Source organism: Hemiscyllium ocellatum, chromosome 38, assembly GCF_020745735.1.
Source record: "Hemiscyllium ocellatum isolate sHemOce1 chromosome 38, sHemOce1.pat.X.cur, whole genome shotgun sequence".
NCBI classification, from domain to species: domain Eukaryota; kingdom Metazoa; phylum Chordata; class Chondrichthyes; order Orectolobiformes; family Hemiscylliidae; genus Hemiscyllium; species Hemiscyllium ocellatum.
This window is the reverse complement of record NC_083438.1, coordinates 34,096,352-34,121,336: the sequence shown is the minus strand read 5'-3', so window position 1 is coordinate 34,121,336 and position 24,985 is coordinate 34,096,352. Positions and strand designations below refer to the sequence as shown.

The window sequence follows — 24,985 nt, the reverse complement described above, 5'->3', positions numbered from 1 at the left end:
ATGAAGGGCTCTGGCCCGAAACGTCGAATTTCCTGTTCCTTGGATGCTGCGCTTTAACCAGCTGCGCTTTAACCAGCAACACATTTTCAGCTCTGATCTCCAGCATCTGCAGACCTCACATTTTACTCATATATTTATCTGTGGGTCTGTCTCTGTGTGTCGGCACAAGGATGCTTGTATGTGTCATGCTTGCCATGACACATACAAGCATTCCTTGCCATGTTCTGAGATCAGTGTTGTTTCGATCAGTAGTTTCACTTCTGCTCTCGTGGAGTGAGGGTGCCTTTAAATTTTAAAATGTTCCAAACATGACAGGAACTGAACAAACTGAAAGTGAAAGAACCTTCAAGAGAGCGCGAGCAGAAAACCAAAAAGAGAGATTTTGATTTCAGCAGGTAAGGCTGATCGATGTGTGGAATTTCAGTGCCATCTTCTTTATCATGGTGAGTGTCTCCTGATGTTGGGCCGTTACATGAGAGATCATTTCGACTTATAAACCAAGAACTTAGTCATTGCTGTTGTAAACAAACACAGCTGCTGTCTTCTGCTATGGCGCAGAACTGACTCCAGCAGCTCGCTCTCTATCCCTTAATGAAGCCAGCAAAGAATCTAAAGACTAGCAGGACACCGTTTGGCAAATTGTGCATCTGTTGGCAATTCAAGGAGCTGTAATATTAGTCCCACCACCCAGAGCCCCTCCCTTCCTCCCCCAAGATGGCCTTGCAAGTGAGATACACCTGTCATTTTTAATATGGTCAGAGTTAAAAACATCTGCAGATGCTGGAATCCAAAGTTGACAGGCAGGAGGCTGGGGGAACACAGCAAGGCAGGCAGCACCAGGAGGGACAGGCAGGAGGCTGGGGGAACACAGCAAGGCAGGTAGCATCAGGAGGGACAGGCAGGAGGCTGGGGGAACACAGCAAGGCAGGAAGCATCAGGAGGGACAGGCAGGAGGCTGGGGGAACACAGCAAGGCAGGCAGCATCAGGAGGGACAGGCAGGAGGCTGGGGGAACACAGCAAGGCAGGCAGCACCAGGAGGGACAGGCAGGAGGCTGGGGGAACACAGCAAGCCAGGCAGCACCAGGAGGGACAGGCAGGAGGCTGGGGGAACACAGCAAGGCAGGCAGCACCAGGAGGGACAGGCAGGAGGCTGGGGGAACACAGCAAGCCAGGCAGCACCAGGAGGGACAGGCAGGAGGCTGGGAGAACACAGCAAGGCAGGCAGCACCAGGAGGGACAGGCAGGAGGCTGGGGAAACACAGCAAGGCAGGCAGCATCAGGAGGGACAGGCAGGAGGCTGGGAGAACACAGCAAGGCAGGCAGCATCAGGAGGGACAGGCAGGAGGCTGGGGGAACACAGCAAGGCAGGCAGCATCAGGAGGGACAGGCAAGATGCTGGAAGGACTCTTCGGTCCAACCCGTCCATGCCGACCAGGTATCCCAACCCAATCTAGTCCCACCTGCCAGCCCCTGGCCCATATCCCTCCAAACCCTTCCTATTCATATACCCATCCAAATGCCTTTAAATGCTGTCATTGTACCAGCCTCCACCACTTCCTCTGGCAGTTCATTCCATACACGCACCACCCTCTGTGTGAAAACGTTGCCATTAACGTCTCTTTTATATCTTTCCCCTCTCACTCTAAACCTATGCCCCTCTAGTTCTGGACTCCCCCACCCCAGGGAAAAGACTTTGTCTTTTTACCCTATCCATGCCCCTCATAATTTTGTAAACCTCTATAAGGTCACCCCTCAGCCACCGATGCTCCAGGGAAAACAGCCCCAGCCTGTTCAGCCTCTCCCTGTAGCTCAGATCCTCCAATCCTGGCAACATCCTTGTAAATCTTTTCTGAACCCTTTCAAGTTTCACAACATCTATCCAATGAGAAGGAGACCAGAATTGCATGCAATATTCCAACAGTGGCCTAACCAATGTCCTGTACAGCCACAACATGACCTCCCAACTCCTGTACTCAATACTCTGACCAATAAAGAAAAGCATACCAAACGCCGCCTTCACTATCCTATCAACCTGCGACTCTACTTTCAAGGAGCTATGAACCTACATTCCAAGGTTTCTGTTCAGCAACAACCCCAAGGACATTACCATTAAGTGTATAAGTCCTGCTAAGATTTGCTTTCCAAAATGCAGCACCTCGCATTTATCTGAATTAAACTCCATCTGCCACTTCTCAGTCCATTGGCCCATCTGGTCCAGATCCTGTTGTAATCTGAGGTAACCCTCTTCGCAGTCCACTATACCTCCAATTTTGGTGTCATCTGCAAACTTATTAACTGTACCTCTTATGCTCACAACCAAATCGTTTATGTAAATGACAAAAACTAGAGGACCCAGTGTGTTTCTGTGCTGTACATCTCTATGACTATAACACAGCAAGCCAGGAGCATCAGGAGATGCAGAAGTCAGCGTTTCAAGTGTAACCCTTCTTCAGGCAGTAGCTGAAGAAGGGTCACGTTCAAAATGGCAACTTTACTTCCTGACGCTGCCTGGTTTGCTGTGTTCTTCCAGTCTTCTACCTGTCTACTTTTAATATGATAACAGCAAAGATAAAGTCACCTCTGTCCCAGTGGACTACTGTCTCACTACTGCTGGTAGTTTAACCTGAGGGTCACCACACCTCAGGCGAGGGGAGAGGTTGAGAAGGAGAGTCTCTCACAGTTAACCTCAGGTAGTATGGGAATTGAACCCACACTGTTGGCAGTACTCTGCTTTGCAAACCAACTGTCCAACCAACGGAGCTGACCAGTTCTCAACGTTAGCAATTGGGGACTGAAGGCATTTTTGTATTTAACTTGAAGCAGGTTGTTTTGGGATAATGCAGACAGATCTCTGGGATTAAAGACAGGGAGCGTCTCAATCTCTGAGCCAGAGATTCATGGAACTGTCAGCCCGGAGAGGTGCGTACAAAATGTCGCCAAACAGGTCGAGTAGCAATTTGTAACTCCTTCCAACACACCTCAGTGCTGGGAGCCAGAGATATTCTAGCTACTTGTGGGAAGAATAGAACATAGAGCAGTACAGGCCCTTTGGCCCTCGATGTTGTGCTGATGCTTTATCCTACTGTAAGATCAGACTAACCCACTTCATTGTGCTTTCTTCTATGTGACTATCCATGAGTCGCTTAAACGTCCCTAATGTATCTGACTCTACTACCGCTGCTGGCAGTGCATTCCACGCACCCACCGCTCTCTGTGTCAAGAACTTACCTCTGACATCTCCCCTAAACCTTCCTCCAATCACCTTAAAATTATGCCCCCTTGTGGTAGCCATTTCGACTATGGGAGAAAGTCTCTGGCTATCCACTCAATCGATGCATCTCATCATCTTGTACACCTCTATCAACTCACCTCTCATCCTTCTCTCCAATGAGAAAAGCCGTAGCTCCCAAATTGTTAAGATCTCATTCCCGTTGCTTCACAGTGCAGTCTGCATTGTCGCTCCACTAATTGGAGTGAACTGGACACACAGTAGATCATTAAAATACCATGGACCAGTATATACCTCCCAACCCAAAATTCCCCTTGTGGAATTACTCTGTCTTTGCTTTGCAAATCTAACCACGTCAGTTGTTATAGTCATGTTTGCCATTTACACCCAGGCCTTACAAGCCCTTCACCCTCTCACATCCCCTTCTTTCTAAAACCTGGACCACCTGATGTCTGTCCCACCATTCAGTGCGATCATAGCTGGTCTTGACTGCGTATGCTTGCCTTTTCTCCAGGTCTCTCCCTCAACCTCCTCCATCAACCTCAGATTTGTAATTAATAAACCATGGACCTCCATCAGGATTGTATCCTTGGCCCAACCTGCCTCGGTGACCTTCCATCCACCGTAAGGTCCGAAGTGGGGATGTTTGCCAATGATTGTACAATGTTCAACATCATTATCAACTCTGAGAAAGTGAGGGCTGCAGATGCTGGAGATCAGAGTCGAAAAGTGTGGCGCTGGAGAAGCACAGCAGGTCAGGCAGCATCCGAAGAGAAGGAGAGTCGAAGTTTCATGCATAAGCATTCCTGATGAAGAGCTTATGCTCGAAATGTTGACTCTCCTGCTCCTCAGATGCTGCCTGGCCGGTTGTGCTTTTCCAGCACCACATTTTTTGACTGTTCATCAGTCATCAGGGACTGAAGCAGGACATTGTTCAAACACAACAAAACCTGCAAAGTACACAGGTTTGACATGGTGACTGACAGGTGTCATCCACTCCTCACAAATGCCAGGTACAGACCATCGCTAATATCACTATCTCCCCTTGACCTTCAGCAGTTCCATCCATAATGAATCCCTCCTTATTAACATCCTAGGGGTTACCATTGCTGTGAAGTTGAATGGGACCACCCATACAGATGCTATGGATACAAGTCAAAGGCTTGGTATTCTACAGAGTTATTCACCATCCTAACCCACTAGAAGCCTGGATTGGGGAGAGAGTGAGGACTGGGGATTAGAGTCACATGGTGCTGGAAAAGCACACCTAATCAGGCAGCATCCAAGGAGCAGGAGAGACGACGATTCGAGCATAAAGTCTTCATCAGGAATATGGGGGGAGGGGCTGAGATTCAGTAAATGGGAGGGGGGGTGTAGAGATTGAGGTAAGGTAGCTGGGAAGACGATTGGTGGACGAAGGTGGGGGGCTTATGGTGATAGGTCGGAGTGGAGGGTGGAGCGGATAGATAGGAAGGAAGATGGATAGTTAGGACAGTTGGAGGTTTGGATCTGGGATAAGATGGGTGGAGGAGAGATGAGGAAACTGGTGAAATCGACATTGGTCCAGTGTGGTTGGAGGGTCCCAAGGTGGAAGCTGAGGCATTCTTCCTCCAGGTGCCAGGTGGCTAGAATTTGGTGGTGGAGGAGGCCCAGGACTTGCATGCCCTTGGCGGGTTGGGAGAGCAAGTTGAAGCATTCGGCCACAGGGTGGTGGGGTTGCTTGGTGCATGACCCCAGAGATGTTCTCTGAAATGTTGTGCAAGTTGACATCCTATCTCCCCAATGTAAAGGAGACTACACTGGGAGCAAAGGAAACAGGAGATGATGTGCGTGGAGGTGTAGGAATAGACAAGGCACAAGTCAGGATTGTGATGGAATACTCCCCACTTGCCCTGGATGGGGGTAGCTCCAACAACACTCAAGAAACTCGACAATGTTCAGGCTGGAAGAGCTCAGTTGATTTGATGTTTAAGATGGTCATTGGAAAGCCAATCTTCATGCTGCTGACTCATAGCTGGGACAGTGTTTGCAGACACACTGCAGCAACTCACCGAGAATCCATCAAGAACATCTTCCAAACTGCAATGTCAACACCTAAAAGGACATGATTAGCAGATGGGTACAATCATCTTCAGCACTTGCAGGCTGCCTTTTGAGTCAGTGACATCCTGACTTGGAAACATATCAGGCGTTCACTGGGTTAATTTCTACCCTCTTGTTTTCTCCCCTCCCTGCCAATAGTATTGTTGGCATGCCTACACACCAGGACACTCCACCACATTCACAAGGACCGTTAGACACGAACAATAGATGCTAACTCGATCAGAAACATATCCTGTGAAAAGATTATTTAAGAAAAGATCCTGAAGGGGTTTGGAAAAGGAAATTCTGGGTTGATGTTTTCCACCACAGGGGGACTTAGAGCTTAGAACATAGAACAGTACAGGCCCTTCAGCCCTCGATGTTGTGCCAGCCTTTTACCCTACTCGAAGATTAGACTAACTATAAATAGAAAGCGGGCTACACCATCAGTGCTTCATCCGGAGGCTCACTGAAGATGCTACCTAGTACAGTGATGAAATGTCTGAAAATGAACTTTCCATCTCAGCGAGCAAACCTACGTTCATAACCTCAACCTCAGCTACAAGTCTTCTCAAAACTTGCTATCTGACGAACCTACATCTCCTTTGTTGTACTATCTTCTATGCACCTATCTAAGAGTCCCTTAAATGTCCCTAATTTATCGAACTCCACTACCACTGCTGGCAGTGCATTCCATGCACCCACTACTCTCTGTGTAAAGAACCTAACTCCGACATTTTCCCTAACCTTCCTCTAATCACCTTAAGATGATGCCCACCCTGTGATAGCCATTTCGTCTGTGGGAAAAAGTCTTTGTCTATTCACTCTATCCATGCCTCTCAACATCTTTTGTACCTCTATCAACTCACATGGAGACACACTCAACAATCAGTGTCTTTCATTTGAGACAGAGGTGATGGGATGCAAGTTTGATATATCATTGTCGTTTGTGGATTTGGATTGCAAAGTCGAGTTAAATAGATTTTTGGATTTCGGGGTGGCGAAGATTGTTTTTTTCTTTTTAAAGAAAGGGTCAGAAAGTCTTTTAGAATCAGGAGAAAGATAGTCTTTCCAAGAAATTGTGTGACTTCAGCAAAATGACTTCATGAGTTACTGTGTGGGTAAACACTATTTAACATCATGGAGTGGTGCTGACAGTCTAACCCCTTGGAGATGGTCATCGGCTGCTACTCAGACAGTGTGGAAGTCACCCAGGGCTGACCAGCGTTCCGAAAAGACCACTCCCTCCGTGACTCCCTCGTCAGGTCCACACCCCCCACCAACCCAACCTCCACTCCCGGCACATTCCCCTGCAACCGCAAGAAATGCAAAACTTGCGCCCACACCTCCTCCCTTACTTCCCTCCAAGGCCCTAAGGGCTCCTTCTATATCTGCACAAATTCACCTGCACCTCCACACACATCATTTACTGCATTCACTGCACCCGATGTGGCCTCCTCTATATTGGGGAGACAGGCTGCCTACATGAGGAACGTTTCAGAGAACACCTCTGGAACACCCGGGCCAACCAACCCAACCACCCCGTGGCTCAACACTTCAACTCCCCCTCCCACTCCACCAAGGACATGCAGGTCCTTGGACTCCTCCATCGCCAGACCATAGCAACACGACGGTTGGAGGAAGAACACCTCATCTTCCGCCTAGGAACCCTCCAACCACAAGTGATGAACTCAGATTTCTCCAGTTTCCTCATTTCCCCTCCCCCCACCTTGTCTCAGTCAAATCCCTCGAACTCAGCACCGCCTTCCTAACCTGCAATCTTCTTCCTGACCTCTCCGCCCCCACCCCCACTCCAGCCTATCACCCTCACCTTGACCTCCTTCCACCTATCACATTCCCAACGCCCCTCCCCCTCCTCCCTCCTCCCTACCTTTTCTCTTAGCCTGCTGGACACACTTTCCTTATTCCTGAAGAAGGGCTCATGCCCGAAACGTTGATTCTCCTGCTCCTTGGATGCTGCCTGACCTGATGCGCTTTTCCAGCAACACATTTTCAGCTCTGATCTCCAGCATCTGCAGTCCTCACTTTCTCCCTTGTATTCTTTGCCCTCTAACCTTAAACTGATGCCCTCTAGTCCTCAATTCCCCAACCCTTGGAAGAAGACTGAGAGCAATCACCCTATCCATGTCTCTCATGATCTTATAAGGTTTCCCCCCCACCTTGGTCTCTTACGCTGTAAAGAAGGAAGTCCTAGCTGGTTCAACCTCTCTCTATAACTCAGATCTATATTTAACCCGAGTTTCTGGTTTCGTCCAGGTCCTGGCACACCCTGCTGGAACCTAGCCACTGCCCCGTTGGTGGAAATGGCCCAGTACCTGAGTGATGACAAGGATGAAGGAGATAAGAGGAACGTGCTTGGTGTTGAGTTGACATGTGGTGTCTGTATGGGATTCTACCAGGAGCCAGTGCGTCTGCCCTGTGAGCACAGCTTCTGCAAAGTCTGCATTGACCAGGTCTTTGAGAATGTGGAGCCAGAATCAGATTACCGCTGCCCCATCTGCAGGCAGTCCTACCAGAGCAAGCCAAAGATGACCAAGCACCTAGTCCTGGTCAGGCTGGTGGAGGCCTACAACAAGATGATGCACAGGAAAGAGTGTCCCACCTCCTTGGGTAAGATGCAATTCTTTAATGTGCTTCCTCACCTCTTTACATGACAACATTATAGAGGAAGAGAAACCATTCACATACACTCTCACACAATAGCTCAGAGGTAATCTTCTCCCCAACTCTGACACCAGAGGTTACAAGTTCAAAACTCTCTTGGGAAACCACAGAAGATATCTCTGCCCATTTCTCCCAGTGTTAGTGCTGAGCGAGTGCTGCACTGTCAGAGGGCAGTGCTGAGGGAGTGCTGCACTGTCGGAGGGCAGTGCTGAGGGAGTGCTGCACTATTGGAGGGTCTGTGCTGAGGAAGTGCCACACTGTCAGAGGGTTGGTGCTGAGGGAGTGCCACACTGTCAGAGAGTCGGTGCTGAGGGAGTGCTGCACTGACGGAGGGTCAGTGCTGAGCGAGTACTGCACTGTCGGAGGGTCAGTGCTGAGGGAGCACCACACTGTCAGAGGGTTAGTGCTCAGGGAGTGCCACACTGTCAGATGGTCAACGTTGAGAGAGTGCCGCACTGTCGGTGGGCAGGGCTGAGGGAGTACTGTACTATTGGAGGGTCAGGGCTGAGGGAGTGCCGCAATGTCGGAGGGTCAGTGCTGAGGGAGTGCTGCACTATTGGAGGGTCAGTGCTGAGGGAGTGCCGCACTGTCGGAGGGTCAGTGCTGAGGGAGTGCCGCACTGTCGGAGGGTCAGTGCTGAGGGAGTGCCGCACTGTCGGAGGGTCAGTGCTGAGGGAGTGCCGCACTGTCGGAAGGTCAGCGCTGAGGGAGTGATGCACTGTCGGAGGGTCAGTGCTGATGGAGTGCCGCACTGTCGGAGGGTCAGTGCTGAGGGAGTGCTGCACTGTCGGAGGGTCAGTGCTGATGGAGTGCCGCACTGTCGGAGGGTCAGTGCTGATGGAGTGCCGCACTGTCGGAGGGGCAGTGGTGAAGCCTTTGTGTCCGTCGTTGGTCTTAGCTATGTGCTTTATTGACTGCATTGACAAAACATGCTCTCCTGCCCATCTCTGCAGAGGAGGTGGAAGATTCCCACACTGCTGTCGAAAGCAGCCTGGGAGGGAGAACCTGCCGGATTCACTCTGGGGAAGAGTTGACTCATTTGTGCTTCAAGGAATGGGTGCTGCTATGCCCCTTGTGTGTATCGAGTGATCACCATGTGAACCACACTGTCACCCCATTGGTTCAGATCACCGAAGACTGGAAGGTAAGGCAACCTGGGCAGACTATGTGGGAAATAGAACCCACTCACTTCAATAATTTCAGTCTGAGACAAGATCTGAAGCAGCAGTATCGTTTATGATACGCTTGCAAGCATGGTGTCTAAAATAGACACGCAGAGTTTAGCAAGGACATATCTTATATGCAATTCATTTCTCTTCCCCTCCTCCCATTACTCCTCCTCTGTTTACATCTCCCACTACTCTAAACCCGATTTGGACTATCACCTGATGAAGGAGCGTCGCTCCGAAAGCTAGTGTGTGCTTCCAATTAAACCTGTTGGACTATAACCTGGTGTTGTGTGATTTTTAACTTTGTACTCTAAACCCGGCTGTTTATCTCTGGCCTCATCCGGCCTTGTACAATACAAATGTCTGTCCTGCATGGCCATTTCACCACATCCCTCTGTGGTCCATAGGTATATATCCTCCTCCACTGCCATCTGCTTCCTTGCTGGCTGAAGCAATATTTCCTTCCATTCTTTGTCCATACTGAGCCTTATGATCTCTTGATGGTGTTTTTTTGTTGTTTTTGCAGAAGCGAGAATCAGATGCTTGTGACTGTTTGTACAGGCATTTCTAGCTTAACCTACACCCTCTCCCCTCACAGCACCTTATCTATTTGTCTGTAACACCTACCATTATTTGCTGGTATATTTCATTCTTGTATGCACATTTTAGCTAATACAAAAACAGTTATCTATTTCCTTCACATAGTTTTCATTCTTGTTAACTCAGCTCTTGGTTGAAACAATCACACACTGGTGTGAGTTCATTTACCTTGCATAAGCAATTATGATTACAGAAGTATCACTACTTTACCTATATCCCACAGACAGGCAGCTGGGAACCATCCTAGAGCTGGCACTGGGAGTACCTGGCAGGAAATGATGGAAATGCTGTACACCTGAAGCTGAATATTGCTGCCCCTGCTGGGTTGACGAGATGTTAACAGCCCCAGCCCCAGGCCCTGGTGGGATCATATTGGAAGCATCCATGTTGCTTTAGCATTAATGCTTTGACATGGATGCATTGCTGTGCCATTAGTCATTCTCAGTTGTTTGAACAGTGTTTCTTGGGATTGTCATTCATACTGTATCTTAGCTGTATTTGTGTTGTATCTGTGATGCATTCATGTTGCATCTGTGCTACAATTTAGATTAGATTCCCTACGGTGTGGAAACAGGCCGTTCGGTCCAACAAGTCCACAATGACCCTCCATGGAGTAACCTACCCAAACCCCTTTTCCCTCTGACTGATGCACCTATCACTATGGGACAATTTAGCATGGCCAACCCACCCTAACCTGCACATCCCTGGGCACTATGGGACAATTTAGCATGGCCAACCCACCCTAACCTACACATCCCTGGGCACTATGGGACAATTTAGCATGGCCAACCCACCCTAACCTGCACATCCCTGGGCCCTATGGGACAATTTAGCATGGCCAATCCACCCTAACCTGCACATCCCTGGGCACCATGGGACAATTTAGTATGGCCAACCCACCCTAACCTGCACATCCCTGGGCATTATGGGACAATTTAGCATGGCCAATCCACCCTAACCTGCACATCCCTGGGCACTATGGGACAATTTAGCATGGCCAACCCACCCTAACCTGCACATCCCTGGGCACTATGGGACAATTTAGCATGGCCGATCCACCCTAACCTGCACATCCCTGGGCACTATGGGACAATTTAGTATGGCCAACCCACCCTAACCTGCACATCCCTGGGCACTATGGGACAATTTAGCATGGCCAATCCACGCTAACCTGCACATCCCTGGGCACTATGGGACAATTTAGCATGGTCAATCCACCCTAACCTGCATCCCTGGGCACTATGGGACAATTTAGCATGGTCAATCCACTCTAACCTGCACATCCCCGGGCACTATGGGACAATTTAGCATGGCCAATCCACCCTAAACTGCACATCCCCGGGCACTATGGGACAATTTAGCATGGCCAATCCACCCTAACCTGCACATCCCCGGGCACTATGGGACAATTTAGCATGGCCAATCCACCGTAACCTGCACATCCCTGGGCACTATGGGACAATTTAGCATGGCCGATCCACCCTAACGTGCACTTTCCTGGGCACTATGGGACAATTTAGCATGGCCAACCCACCCTAACCTGCACATCCCTGGGCACTATGGGACAATTTAGCATGGCCAATCCACCCTAACCTGCACATCCCTGGGCACTATGGGACAATTTAGTATGGCCAACCCACCCTAACCTGCACATCCCTGGGCACTATGGGACAATTTAGCATGGCCAATCCACGCTAACCTGCACATCCCTGGGCACTATGGGACAATTTAGCATGGTCAATCCACCCTAACCTGCATCCCTGGGCACTATGGGACAATTTAGCATGGCCAATCCACCCTAACCTACACATCCCTGGGCACTATGGGACAATTTAGCATGGTCAATCCACCCTAACCTGCATCCCTGGGCACTATGGGACAATTTAGCATGGCCAATCCACCCTAACCTACACATCCCTGGGCACTATGGGACAATTTAGCATGGTCAATCCACCCTAACCTGCATCCCTGGGCACTATGGGACAATTTAGCATGGCCAATCCACCCTAACCTGCACATCCCTGGGCACTATGGGACAATTTAGCATGGCCAATCCACCCTAACCTGCATCCCTGGGCACTATGGGACAATTTAGCATGGTCAATCCACTCTAACCTGCACATCCCCGGGCACTATGGGACAATTTAGCATGGCCAATCCACCGTAACCTGCACATCCCTGGACACTATGGGACAATTTAGCATGGCCAATCCACCCTAACCTGCACATCCCTGGGCACTATGGGACAATTTAGCGTGGCCAATCCACCCTAACCTGCACATCCCTGGGCATTATGGGACAATTTAGCATGGCCAATCCACCCTAACCTGCACACCTTTGGACTGTGGGAGGAAACCAGAGTACCCGAAGGAAACCCACGCAGATACGGGGAGAATGTGCAAACTCCATGCAGACAGTCTCCAATTTATGCTACAGTTCTTGCTGCATTTCTGTTGCAATTCATGCTGTGGCTGTGCCACAGTTTATGCTACAATTCATGCTGCATTTGTGCTGCAATTAATCCTGCGTCTATGATGCAATATGCGCTGCTTCTGTGCTGTGATTTATACTACATCAGTGCTCAATCCGGCCATGCAGCATGGGTGCACCATACATGCAGTGCTCCTGCAATTTGCTGCAGTTATGTTGGGGTGATCTCGGTGCTACTTTATGTAGCTTCTTGTTGCTTTTCAATTGGCTTTACATTGCACTGAAACATGGTTTGTGAACAGGTCTAGGTGTTCACTTGATTGACCCTGGAGTGACGAAGGTAGAAATGATACTAAGACAAACGTGTTGCCTTATAAAATGATAGTCTTTCTTTCTCTGAGCAGAAAATGCTGCCAAATATTGTTGAAAGTCTGGATGAAAACCACGCAAAGTTGTCTGTCCAGGTCATGCAGTACGCGGAGCTGGAGGAGAAGGCAAAGGTGAGACAGTTCTCCTTTTGTAAGTGTTCCCATCCTTGTTTACTGGCCTGTTTTCCTGAAAAGAAACTTATCGGCTAGTTTCATTGAATCCATGGATTCGGTTTCCACAGTTTCAGTTCTCCACAGTTTACTACCCCCCTGAAAATATTAAATGGAACATTCCAGAAATAAACGATTCATAAGTTTCAAATTGTTTCAAGTCATAAGTTTTAATTCAAAATATAGGCTTCGCTACTGTCCACAGTTTTGGGCCTCCGTGGTAGATTTTGGAATGTAACACCTGCGGATAAGGGGAGGGGGGAGGAACTATTGTACGTGGATAAGGTGGGACCCAAGGAAGGACTGATTAAATTTTGGATAAAATTCAGATGCAGGTCTTGGAAATACTTACTTAAAAATTGGGAGGTGGAGTGGCGTGGTTTTGTTTGTTTGATTTTGAATGTTGTCAATTATCATCAAATATCATGCAGTGTCTAGCCTGAACAGAGTTTTCAGAGCAGGTTGTTCGATGTGGAATAACTTGCATTGCAAGAAACTATTTAATGTATCTTAAACAGTAAAATGCATAGGATTGTAAGTTCTATGGGATGAGATGTTAATTGGAAAGGTTTTCATGTTGTGTAGTCCCTTCTCTTGTAGAAACCTGCTGTGAAAACTCTGTCCAGGCTTTGGCAGCTAAGATGATTTGTGAAGATGGATCAAGGAGAGGGACATCGGTTGCATGGTGAGATCTGAGAGGAGAGAAGATTCGGTAGAGATTTCATTGAGAGTCTTGAACAGGGTAGAGAGACAACAGCTGTTCCCTGTGGTTGAAGGGTTAGTAGCAAAGGGGGCATAGTTTCAAGGTGAAAGGCAGGAGGTTTCAAGGGGATTTGAGGAAAACAGTTTCCAGCCAGAAGGTGGTAGGGATATGGGATGCACTGCTGGGAGGGTAGTTGAGGTGGGAAACCTCACAAGCTTCCAAACATACTTGGATGAGAACTTACAGTGCCACAATATTCAAGGCTATGTGCCTAATGCAGGTGAGAGGGACGACTGTAAAAATTAAAGTAGTTTTTAACAGCACAGATCTGATGGGCCGAAGGACCTCTTCTCGATTATATGATTCTAATGAGGTGTTCAAAGTTATGAGGGGCCTGGACAAAGAGGAAATGGAGAAATGAAGAAGGTTTAAACCAGAGCGATTGAGTTACAAGGAGAGGCTTAATAGGCTGGGGCTGTTCTCCCTGGAGCGTCAGAGGCTGAGGGGTGACCTTATAGAGGTTTATAAAATAATGAGGGGCATGGATAGGGTAAATAGACAAGGTCTTTTCTCCAGGATAGGGGAATCCAAAAGTAGAGGTCATAGAGGTTTAAGAGTGAGAGGGGTAAAGATTCAAAAGAGACCTAAAGGGCAACTTTTTCACACAGAGGGTGGTGCGTGTGTGGAATGAGCTGCCTAGGGAAGTGGTGGAGGTGAGTATAATTAGACCAGATGCATGACTAGGAAAGGATATGGGCCACACGCAGGCAAATGGGACTAGTTCAGTTTTGGGGTACCTGGTCAGCATGGACAAGTTGGGCCGAAGGGGCTGTTTCGTGCTGTGTGACTCTAGAAACTGATTAGCATCTGGAGTGCACTTCCCGAGAGTACAGCAGAGCTGCTTCAGTGACCGCCTCCAAGGGAATTGGTTCATTAGAGAGAAAAACCATGTTGGGGTCCCAGGAGAGGGAGTGGGAATGGCTGCATTGTTCTTACAAGAGAGCCAGCACAGACAGAATGGGCCAAGTGGACTCTTTCAGTGCTTTAACCTCCTTCCCTGATTAGAGTTGGCTTTATGGAGCAGGTGGGACTAGTTCCTCTTTGTACCTTCTGATCAACCCATTCTGAGGCACGGCTGAACACCCCTGGAGCACTCGGCATTTGAACCTGGACCTCTGAACTCAGAGGTAGGGACATTACCACCACACCACAAGAGTCCCTTAACAAGTTTTGATTTTTTTAACACATGATTCAGAAAGATGTTGTGAAACTTGAAAGGGTTCAGAAAAGATTTACAAGGATGTTGCCAGGGCTGGAGGATTTGAGCTATAGGGAGAGGCTAAACAGGCTGGGGCTGTTTTCTCTGGAGCGTCGGAGGCTGAGGAGTGACCTTAAAGAGGTTTACAAAATTATGAGGGGCATGGAGAGGGTGAATAGCCAAGGTCTTTTCTCTGGGGTAGCGGAATCCAGAACTAGAGGGCCTAGGTTTAGGGTGAGAGTGGAAAGAGATAAAAGAGACATAAGGGGCAACTTTTTCACACACAGGGTGGTACGTGTATGGAATGAGCTGCCAGAGGCAGTGGTGGAGGCTGGTACAATTGCAACATTTAAGAGGCATTTGGATGGGTATATGAATAGGAAGGGTTTGGAGGGATATGGGCCGGGTGGTGGCAGGTGGGACTAGATTGGGTTGGGATATCTGGGTCGGCATGGACGGGTTGGACCAAAAGGTCTGTTTCCGTGCTGTACATCTCTATGACTTTATGATTCTATGTAATCTATTCGTCCTCATCAGTCTGTTCAGAGATGTTATTCCACAGCTCTGGAGCAGTGGGATGTGAACACTGGACTCCCAGTCCAGGGGTAGGGACACTACCACTACACCACAAGAACCCTACTGAGTGCACTCCGATGCCTGACTAACCGCATGTGTTGTCCCCGTGTTCAGGTGGAGATTGCTGATGCCAAGGACAGGGCAGAAGGTCAGATTGACCGCCTGATCGAGTTCCTGCAGAACGAGAAGGAGCGGTTAATGATTGACATGCAACACGTTGGGAATGACCACCTCGATTCCATCCACGGCCTCCAGGCACAGGCCACGCACAGGCTGGAACACTGCGAGGATACCATCCAATCGTTACGGGAGGCATCCAGGCTTCGGGACAACTTCGAGTTTGTCAGAGTATGACGTTTCAGATTCGATCACTGATTGAGTTTTCTGCTGCAGTTCCTTCCTGTGCACTCCTCCCTCCTGTCTCTCCTCTAGGCTATGTGTGACGCGCCTTTCTTCCTCTCTCTGCATGAGGGTCTCGTGTGTGTTGGTATCACCTTCCACCAAGTTTCTCCAGTCGGATTGTTTCTGCTGTCTCTCTCTCCCTCTCTCTTTCTCTGTGAATGTGTCTGCCTGTTTTTTTTTGTGTGTGTGAGACAGAGAGAGAGAGAGAGACTGTTATTGCTTGTCTTTGTGTTTCTGCTGTGTCTGTATCTCTGTGAGACCATTTTCCTGCTGTCTGTTTGTCTTTGTTTTTACTGGCTATCTCTCTGACTGTAGCTGTTTATTTCTCCTGTCTCTTTTTCTATCTCTGAGATTGTGTGTTTGTTTCTGTCTGCCTCTTAATAAATGCATCTGTCTGCTGTCTATCTGTGTGACTGTGTCGACATGTCTGTCTACCTCTCTCTGTGTCTGTCTGCTGTCTCTATCTCTGTTACTGTGTCTATGTTTGTGCTGACTCTGTCTCTGAGAGGCAGACAGACCTTCTCTGTCTATCTGAATTTCTACTATCTCTTTCTCTGTCAGACTGTCTCACTCTGTGTTTCTGCTGTCCCTCTGTGACTTTGTCTGTCTCTATCTCTGTGAGACTGTGTTCATCTCTGTTTTTGCTGTCTCCCTGTCTCTCTGTAACTGCTGTCTGTAACTGCTGGATGTCTCTATGTCTGTGAGACAGTGAAAACACATCTAATTTGTATAACCCCTGAAGTCTAAGTATAATTTTTGTAAACCTACACTGTACTCCCACCAAGATGTATATATTCTGCCTCAGGTGTGGTGCCCATGTGGGATCCAAACATGGTTTTGTATAACTACAGCATAACTTCTGCATCTCTGTACTCTGTTTCTCTAGATATAGAGGCCAAAATTCCAGTAGCTTTCTTGGTTATTTTCGACACCTGATCAAGACATTTTAAAGGTCTATGTAACTGAATCCTCATGTCTGTGTGGACATTGTATTTAAGAATTAGAATTAGAATCCCTACAGTGTAAAAACAGGCCATTTGGCTCAACAAGTCTACACTGACCCTCCGAAGAGTAACTCACCCAGATCCATGCCATACACCTATTACAGTACATTACCTCTGACTCATGCACCTGACCTACACATCCCTGAACACTATGGGCAATTTAGCACGGCCAATTCACTGAAGCTTTGCACATCTTTGGACTGTGGGAGGAAACCAGAGGAAACCCACGCAGTCACAGGGAGAATGTGCAAACTCCACACAGACAGTCACCCGAGGCTGGAATTGAACCCAGGTCCCTGGCACTATGGAGCAGCAGTGCGAACCACTGAGCCATTATGCCACCCCACTTTAACTTCAATCCATTGAGACTGTCAGTCCCTGATCTACCCTGTGGGGAACATGTCCAACATGAGGATTTTTATTCTTGGGTGTGTGAATTTTCAATTTCTCTCTGTATGTATGTTTGCTAGTGTGCATGTGTAAGTGCTCGAGTAGTCCATAGTTGGCACAAGCGTGCTTATGTATGAGTGAGTGCAGGTATAGGTTTGAGTGCTATAATGTCAATGTTGAAGTGAGTGAGTGTCAATGTTGAGAGAGGGGAGTGTGTCTGTGTGAATCATTCCAGGTAACAAATGGTCATGTACTATTCTTTGTGTTCCAGGGTATGATGGAGTTCATGCAGAGGTAAGATTTCTAATGTACATGAAGGGAATAACGGGAATATAGTAAAACCATGCTAATTTGAATTTCAGAGGTGGTAATTTAAGATAGAAAAGGTAACCATTATAAAGCCTGATTTGCCTGCAAGTTTGTTTTGTGTTGAAAAAGAATGAAAACACAATGTCGCAGCAACACTGTAAGAATTTAAAGTCATAGAGATGTACAGCACGGAAACAGCCCCCTTCGTCCAACTTGTATGTGCCAACCAGATATCCTGAACTAATCTAGTCCCATTTGCCAGCACTTGGTCCATATCCCTTTACACAACTGTTGAATAATGCTGGGATCTTGTTCTAGAAAAGCTCAATCACCTGTGTCTGCTCAGCACATGTTGCCTTTCGTTGAATCCCATTGTCTGTGCAGTTTTTGTGGTGCAGGGAGGGATTGTGATGGATCTCGGCTGCTTTCATGCGGGCAGGGTTTCACGAGACCCTCTTCCTTCCTTCTCTTGAAGTGTTTTGTCCACTTTCCTAATCCACACACTTCAAAAATGCTGAAACATCAAAGAGCAATTTGGTAAAAGATGGTAAAGCAGAGTACAGATTTTAGTTTAATTTATTCACATGATGTGTGCATTGCTGGATATGTCTACCCTAATTGTCAACCACATTACTGAGGATGTGGAGTTACATGTAGGCCAGACCAAATAAGGACAGCAGCTTCCTTCCTAAAGGATATTAGTGAACCAGGTGGGATTTCCCGCCCCCCCGCCGACAATCAGCAACAGATACATGGTCAGCATAAGATTCTTAATTCCAGATTTTGCAGCAGTAGTAGACTCGCCAACTTTAAGGGCATTTAAATGTTCAATGGATAAACATATGGATCATAATGTAACAGTGTAGGTTAGATGGGCTTCAGATTAGTTTCATAGGTCAGTGCAACATTGAGGGCTGAAGGGCCTGTGCTGTATTATAATGTGCTATGTTCCTCCTTATTGAATTCATATTCCAACATCTTCTGTGGTGGGATTTGAACCCGTGGTCCCCAGAACATTACCTGGGTCTCCAGATTAATAATCTGGTCATAATATCGCCAGGCCATTGCCAAGTGACATTATCATTATCAGTGTTAAAGAGCTCTCCTGGTGCCTCTCATTGGAGGACTTGGCCCAGACCACCTCTGTCAGTTTGCCTGTGATTTTGGGCTCCATCAGGGTCTAACTATGCTCCAGTTTTGCTTGGTGTGGTCATATGACAAGCACACATGAGGCTGACAAATCCAGAATGATCAGTTTGAGACTTTGGTTGATCATGGATATCCCTTTTTTTCTGGATTTCCTGGTCTGCTGGTCAGAAGGACAGGCTGACTCACTTTGGCACAACTGGCGATTTGGCAACTCTGAATACGACTCATCATGGTTTCACTGTAATTTGACATAGGCAAGCAGAAAATATCAGGGATTGTATAGTTAGGAATAGTTGGGAATGTGAGAGAAACATTGACAATGAGAGGGAATTTAGGAATAATAGACCCTGGAGTGTGGGAAGTGGATGAACACCAGTTGACTGCACCGCTTGTTTGAGACATAGAGTGCCATCAACAATGTGGTTCAATAACCTTTCTGATTGAAGTCACCATGAAAGCCCTGCTGCCTCAACATTTCCCTTTGCCTGAGAGCTGGTAACCATCTGGTTAAACTCACCACTAGTCATGGCTGTCTCTGTCTCTCCCTCTCGAAAGGGAGAGCAGCTTGGGAAAGTCAGATGGACAGGGATCAGAAATCTCAGGCAGATGGAGAGGGATTTGGGAGAGTCAGATGGACTGAGATTGGAACAGTCAGACGGACAGGGACTGGGAGAGTCAGACGGACGGACTGGGAGAGCCAGACACACGGACTGGGAGAGTCAGACACACGGACTGGGAGAGTCAGACACACGGAATGGGAGAGTCAGACACACGGACTGGGAGAGGCAGACGCACGGACTGGGAGAGTCAGACACACGGACTGGGAGAGTCAGACACACGGAATGGGAGAGTCAGACACACGGAATGGGAGAGTCAGACACACAGACTGGGAGAGTCAGACACACGGTATGGGAGAGTCAGACACACGGACTGGGAGAGTTAGACGCACGAACTGGGAGAGTCAGATACATGGACTGGGAGAGACAGACACACAGACTGGGTGAGTCAGACACACGGACTGGGAGAGTCAGACACACGGACTGGGAGAGTCAGACACACGGACTGGGAGAGTCAGACACATGGACTGGGAGAGACAGACACACAGACTGGGTGAGTCAGACGCACAGAGACTGAGAGAGTCAGACGGACAAGGACTGGGAAAGTCAGACGGACAAGGACTGGGAAGGTCAGACGGACAGGGACTGGGAAAGTCATATAGACAGGGACCGGGAGAGTCAGACTGTATATAATCAAGGATTGGATTATATCAGGCAGACAGAGAGAGATTTGGGAGAGTCAGATGGAGAGGGATTGGGAGAGTCAGACAGAGAGGGATTGAGAGAGACAGACAAAAAATGGGAGATTTTAAAAAATTAGGGAAAAGCAGCCTTGTCAAACTTTTATCAGTTTCTTTTTTAACTGAATTCAAATTCTAAGGCTATCACATTGGAAACTGAGTGATGGGAATTGGGAGAGTTTATTGGATTGGAAAGGAATCCCAGGGAAAAGCCAGCACCACTGCCCAACACCACACAGCCTGGGCCAGAGATAGACAGAGTTTCCAAATAGGTTGTCCCAAACAGAATGGGATTCTGAGATTCAAATGACAGCATGGAGAAGATGGGAAAAAATGACCTGTTTCTGCCAGGATTAGGCACTGTATGTAGTTATTACATTTCTAAACACCACCTTCTCACTTCCTTGTTTATATCTGATCCTACAGGCTGGAAACACTGATCATTTCCCCAGATAATGGGATTGTTCAACCCATCCTAAATTTTGATGGGATCCCTTTACCTTCAGTCCTTCAAACATGGAAAAATGAGGACCTGGAGGAAGAAGGGGAGGAGGAGGAGGAGGAGGAGGATGACAATGAAGATGAATTGTCTGTCAATGACGATGATGAAAATGAGGATTTTTGAAAATTCAATCTTTGCATTATTCTGGTTTGGTTTAAGTTTGGTTTAAGTTTAATAGAGGAAGTTCATTAGAATTTGAAACAGGCCATTTGTGCTCAAGGAATTGTTGGTAATGTGAGAGAAACATTGACTATGAGAGGGAATTTAGGAATTAGTGGAGGGAATAATAGACTGATGAGTTTAAGAACATGCATGTCACACAGTGGCAGCCAATGATCATCTATAACAAGAGAGAGTCTAAACATATGCCCGTGACACACAACAGCATTACCATCAATGAATCCTCCACTAGCAATGTCCTGAGAGCGACCATTGAGCAGAAACTGAACTGGACTCATCGTGGATGGCACAATGGTCAGCACTGCTGTCTCACACTGCCAGAGACCCAGGTTCAATTCCCGCCTCAGGCAACTGTCTGCGTGGAGTTTGCACATTCTCCCCGTGTCTGCGTGGGTTTCCTCCAGGTGCTTTGGTTTCCTCCCACAGTCCAAGAAAGTGCATTTTTGGTAAATTGCCCGTAGTGTTAGGTGAAGGGGTAAATGTAGGGGAATGTGTTTGGGTGGGTTACTCTTCGGAGGGTCGGTGTGGACTTGTTGGGCCAAGAGGTCTGTTTCCACTCTGTAAGTAATCTAATCTAATATAACTGTGTGGTGTTAGGCAGCCAGTTTCAAAACAGTTTCTACCCTACTGTTGCTAGAATACTGAAAGGACTCACAAACTCTTAAATTTACCTGTACCTGTGCTTTTGTTTCTGCCGCTGTTTACCTATTATTTACTTACCTATGCTACTTAACTCTGTGATCTGCCTGTATTGCTCACAAGACAAAGCGTTCCTTGGTACATGTGACAAAAAATTCAAATTTAAAATTCAATTCAATATAAATGCAATGGCTATAAAACATGTCAGGCCCTGGGAGTCCTACAGCAAGTAATTTGCCTCCTGTTCACCATCAACAAGGGGACAAGTCAGGCGTGTCATAGTGTCATACAGTATGGAAACAGACCCTTTGTCCGTGCTAACCAGATATCCTGAACTCATCCAGTCCCATTTCTGATGGAATACTTCCCATTTGCCTGGATGAGTGTGACTCCAACATTCAAGCTCAATACGATTTAAAGATAAGTCCTTTTGATCAGCACCACATTCATTAACCTAAACGATCACCCTCCAACACCAGCACACAGTGGCAGCAGTCTCTACCAAACTATAAAATTCGCTGCAGCCATTCACCCAAGATCCTCAGGCAGCACCTTCCAAACCCACAACACTTCCATCTGGAAGGACAAGGGCAGCAGATACATGGGAACACCATCCCCCTGCAATTTCCCCTCTGAGCCACTCTCCATCCTGATTTGGAAAGTTATCGCCTTTCTTTCAGAGGTTTTGGGTTTAACTCCTGGAATCCCATCTCTCAGGGCACTGTGGATCTACCCATAGCATGTAGACTGCAACACTTCAAGGGCAGCTAAGAAGAAACAAGAAATACTGACCTTGCTAGTAATCCTCATGTTCCGTGAAGGAAAATATGGAAAAAGGTGGTGATGGTAGCTCAATGGTTAGCACAGCTACCTCATGGCACCAGGGACCTGGGTTTGATTCCAGCTTGAGTGGGTTTGCTTTGGGTTCTACAGTTTCCTCCCACAGTCTGAAGATGTGCAAGTTAGGGTGGATTGGCCATGTTAAGCTGGCCATAGTGACCAGGGATGTGCAGGTTAGGTGGATAAGCCATGGGAAATACAGGGTTACAGGGATAAAGTGGGAGGCTGGTTCAGGGTGGGATGCTCTTCAGAGGGTGAATTTGATGGGCCAAACAGCCTGCTTTCTCACTGCAGAGGTTCTATATTTCTATGATTTTTAGTGACTTGGATTTTGTTGATGGGGAAAGCTGGTGGAGAGAGGAGGTAGAGAGGTGGGGCACTGAGCCTTCTGGTATCCTGTGTTTCACTGGCAGGTTCCAAATACCTGATGACTCACTGCCAGTCTTTAAATTGTTTGTGATTGCATTGTGTGAATTATTTCCAAAATCAACTGAATTTATAGGACAACAATGCAGAGTAGGATTCGCTCAACTACGGGTGGTTTATGAAAGACCTCGAAGACACTGTGGTTTCTACATGGAATAACAGGTGTTCCAAACAGGATGGAAATGGGATATAATGTCATTGTGAATCTGATGTGGAAATATTTTGTTTTTATCTAATTGAAAATGACCTTATTGGTTGTATATTGTATCCTATCACGGCTCTACCTCCTCCCAGAGACTATTCATCCTCCAACATATCAAGGTGTCCACCCTACCCATTTTGGTTCATCACAACAAGTTTGTGCAGCATAGGGCTTTAGGGCATATACATGCACCATTAGACCAAACCAATCCATGCTGGTATTCATGCTTGCCTCCTTTCTTATTTAAATCTCCCACCCTGACAATCTATTCTCATCTCCCTCACTGTTTCTCTCACCTGTCCTTAAGTGTTTCAAGGCTATTCACTTCAACCACTCCCTCAGGTAGCATGTTCCACATTCTCCCAGTCTCCATCACAGAACCATTCAGTCCATTGTGTTTGCACCAGAGAGCATCGTTACCTACTGCCAATCTCGTGATATTTTCTCATGTCGTTGTCCTTTATTTCTATCTATATAATCATCCCATGCTGTCCCAGGCAGCGTGTTCTATACTGCAACTACGAGCTCTGTGAGAAAGCTTTTCCTCATTTCACATTTGCTTCTTTTGCAAATCGCTTTAACTCTAGGTCCTCTGCTTTTTTATCCTTTTCTAAGCACAGTTACCTTCCACCCTCACCTACTCTATCCAACCCCTTCATTATTTTGAAAACTTCTATCAAGTCTCCCCTCAGCCATCTCACAGGGAAAGCAGTCTCAGCTTCTTTGATCTATCTTCATAACTGAAGTTCTCATTCCTGGATCCATTCTTGTAAACTGTTTCTGCGTTGTCTCTGATGTGTTCACATCCTTCCCACAATAAGGCATTTACAACTTTACACAATATTCCAACTGAGTCTAACAAATGTCTTGTATAAATTTAACCTCATATCTCTGCTCTTGTACATTGAATGCTTTAACGTATTTCTCAACCTGTCCTCCCACCTTCAATGATCTGGGTAAATATAAGTCCAGGTCCCCCTGCTCCTGCACCCCCTTCAGAATTGCACCCCTGATTTTATATTGTCTTCCAATATTCTTCCAATCAAGTGCATCACCTCATACTTCTCTGCATCAAACCTCATCTGTCACCTCTACAAACATGTCAATGTCCATCTGGAGTTTCACACTGGAATCTTCAGAGCTCACAATTCATCCAAGTTTAGTGCCATCTGCAAACTTTGAACGTATCACTTCGCATCAAACTCCAGATCATTAAAATGTAGCAGGAAAAGCAAGTGCCCTAATATTGACCCCTGGGGATCTTCACTGCAAACCTTTCTCCAGCCTAAAGAACATTCATGAACCATCAGTTTGAGAATTTTAGGTTTTGATTTTCAGTTAGGAGCTCATTCTTTATTCTCTCCCCCTCACAGAGGTTAACTGGCAATCAGAATTTTGAAAAATCTGATAAATGTCCAGCAATTGATCAATCTTAAAATAACATTTTTATGGTAGTTAATGGAAGCATTGAAATGAACTCGCAACAAATACAAATATTAGCTTTGAATCATAACAGCATTTTATCGAAACAAACAACTGATAAATAAGACTGCAACAAAAGAAGAACCAGTTTCTGTCATTTTAATATCGTTAAGAGTAGTTGGTATTGAAAGAACGAGTGATTGTTCCTGTCAGCATTTACTTTACCATTCAGAACCATTAGGGAGCCAACATGTTCAAAGATGATCAGCAGTGTGCCACAAGGATCAGTGCTGGGTTCACTGCTCTTTGTCATTTATGTAAATGATTTGAATGCAAAGATAGGAGGTACAGTTAGTAAGTTTGCAGATGATGCCAAAATTGGAGTTGTAGTGGTCAGTGAAGAAGGTTACCTCAGAGTACAATGTTATTTTGATCAGATGGACCAATGAGCTTGGGAGTGACAGGTGGAGTTTAATTTAGATAAATGTGAGGTGCTGCATTTTGGAAAAGCCAATCATGTACACTTAATGGTAAGGTCCTGGGGAGTGTTTCTGAACAAAGAGATCTTGGAGTGTAAGTTCATAATTCATTGTAAGTGGAGTCGCAGGTGGATCGAATAGTGAAGAAGGTGTTTGGTATGCTTGCCTTTATTGGTCAATGCATTGAGTATAGAAATTGGGAAGTCATGTTGCAGCTATAAAGTACATTGGTTAGGCACTTTTGTAATGTTGCGTTCTATTCTGGTCTTCCTGCTACAGGATAGGTGCTGTGAACCTTGAAAGGGTGCAGAAAAGATTCAAGGATGTTAGCAGGATTGGAGTGTTAGAGCATTAGGGAGAGGCTGAATAGACAGGGGGTACTTTCCCTGGAGTGTCAGAAGCTGAGGAGTGATCTTACAAAAGTTTATGAAATCATGAGGGGCATGAATAGGGTAAATATGGAAGGTCTTTC

The 24,985-nt window shown here is 46.9% G+C and overlaps 1 protein-coding gene across 1 annotated transcript; it reads left to right on the top strand.

Moving 5' to 3' along the window:
- Nucleotides 1-365: 365 nt before the first annotated feature.
- Nucleotides 366-24,092, top strand: LOC132833984 (nuclear factor 7, ovary-like). Its single transcript, XM_060852694.1, has 7 exons — nt 366-443; nt 7,590-7,943; nt 8,951-9,141; nt 12,601-12,696; nt 15,387-15,620; nt 17,340-17,362; nt 20,250-24,092. The coding sequence occupies exons 2-7, from the start codon at nt 7,637-7,639 to the stop codon at nt 20,446-20,448; spliced, it is 1,050 nt and encodes a 349-aa protein (XP_060708677.1). The 5' UTR covers nt 366-443; nt 7,590-7,636; the 3' UTR covers nt 20,449-24,092.
- Nucleotides 24,093-24,985: the final 893 nt, after the last annotated feature.

Excerpts from the sequence above, each read along its gene's own strand:
- LOC132833984 (XM_060852694.1), top strand. The coding sequence starts at position 7,637 with ATGGCCCAGTACCTGAGTGATGACAAGGATGAAGGAGATAAGAGGAAC. Across the intron at positions 15,621-17,339 it reads ACAACTTCGAGTTTGTCAGA|GGTATGATGGAGTTCATGCA; the intron begins GTATGACGTTTC and ends TTTGTGTTCCAG. Across the intron at positions 17,363-20,249 it reads ATGATGGAGTTCATGCAGAG|GCTGGAAACACTGATCATTT; the intron begins GTAAGATTTCTA and ends CTGATCCTACAG.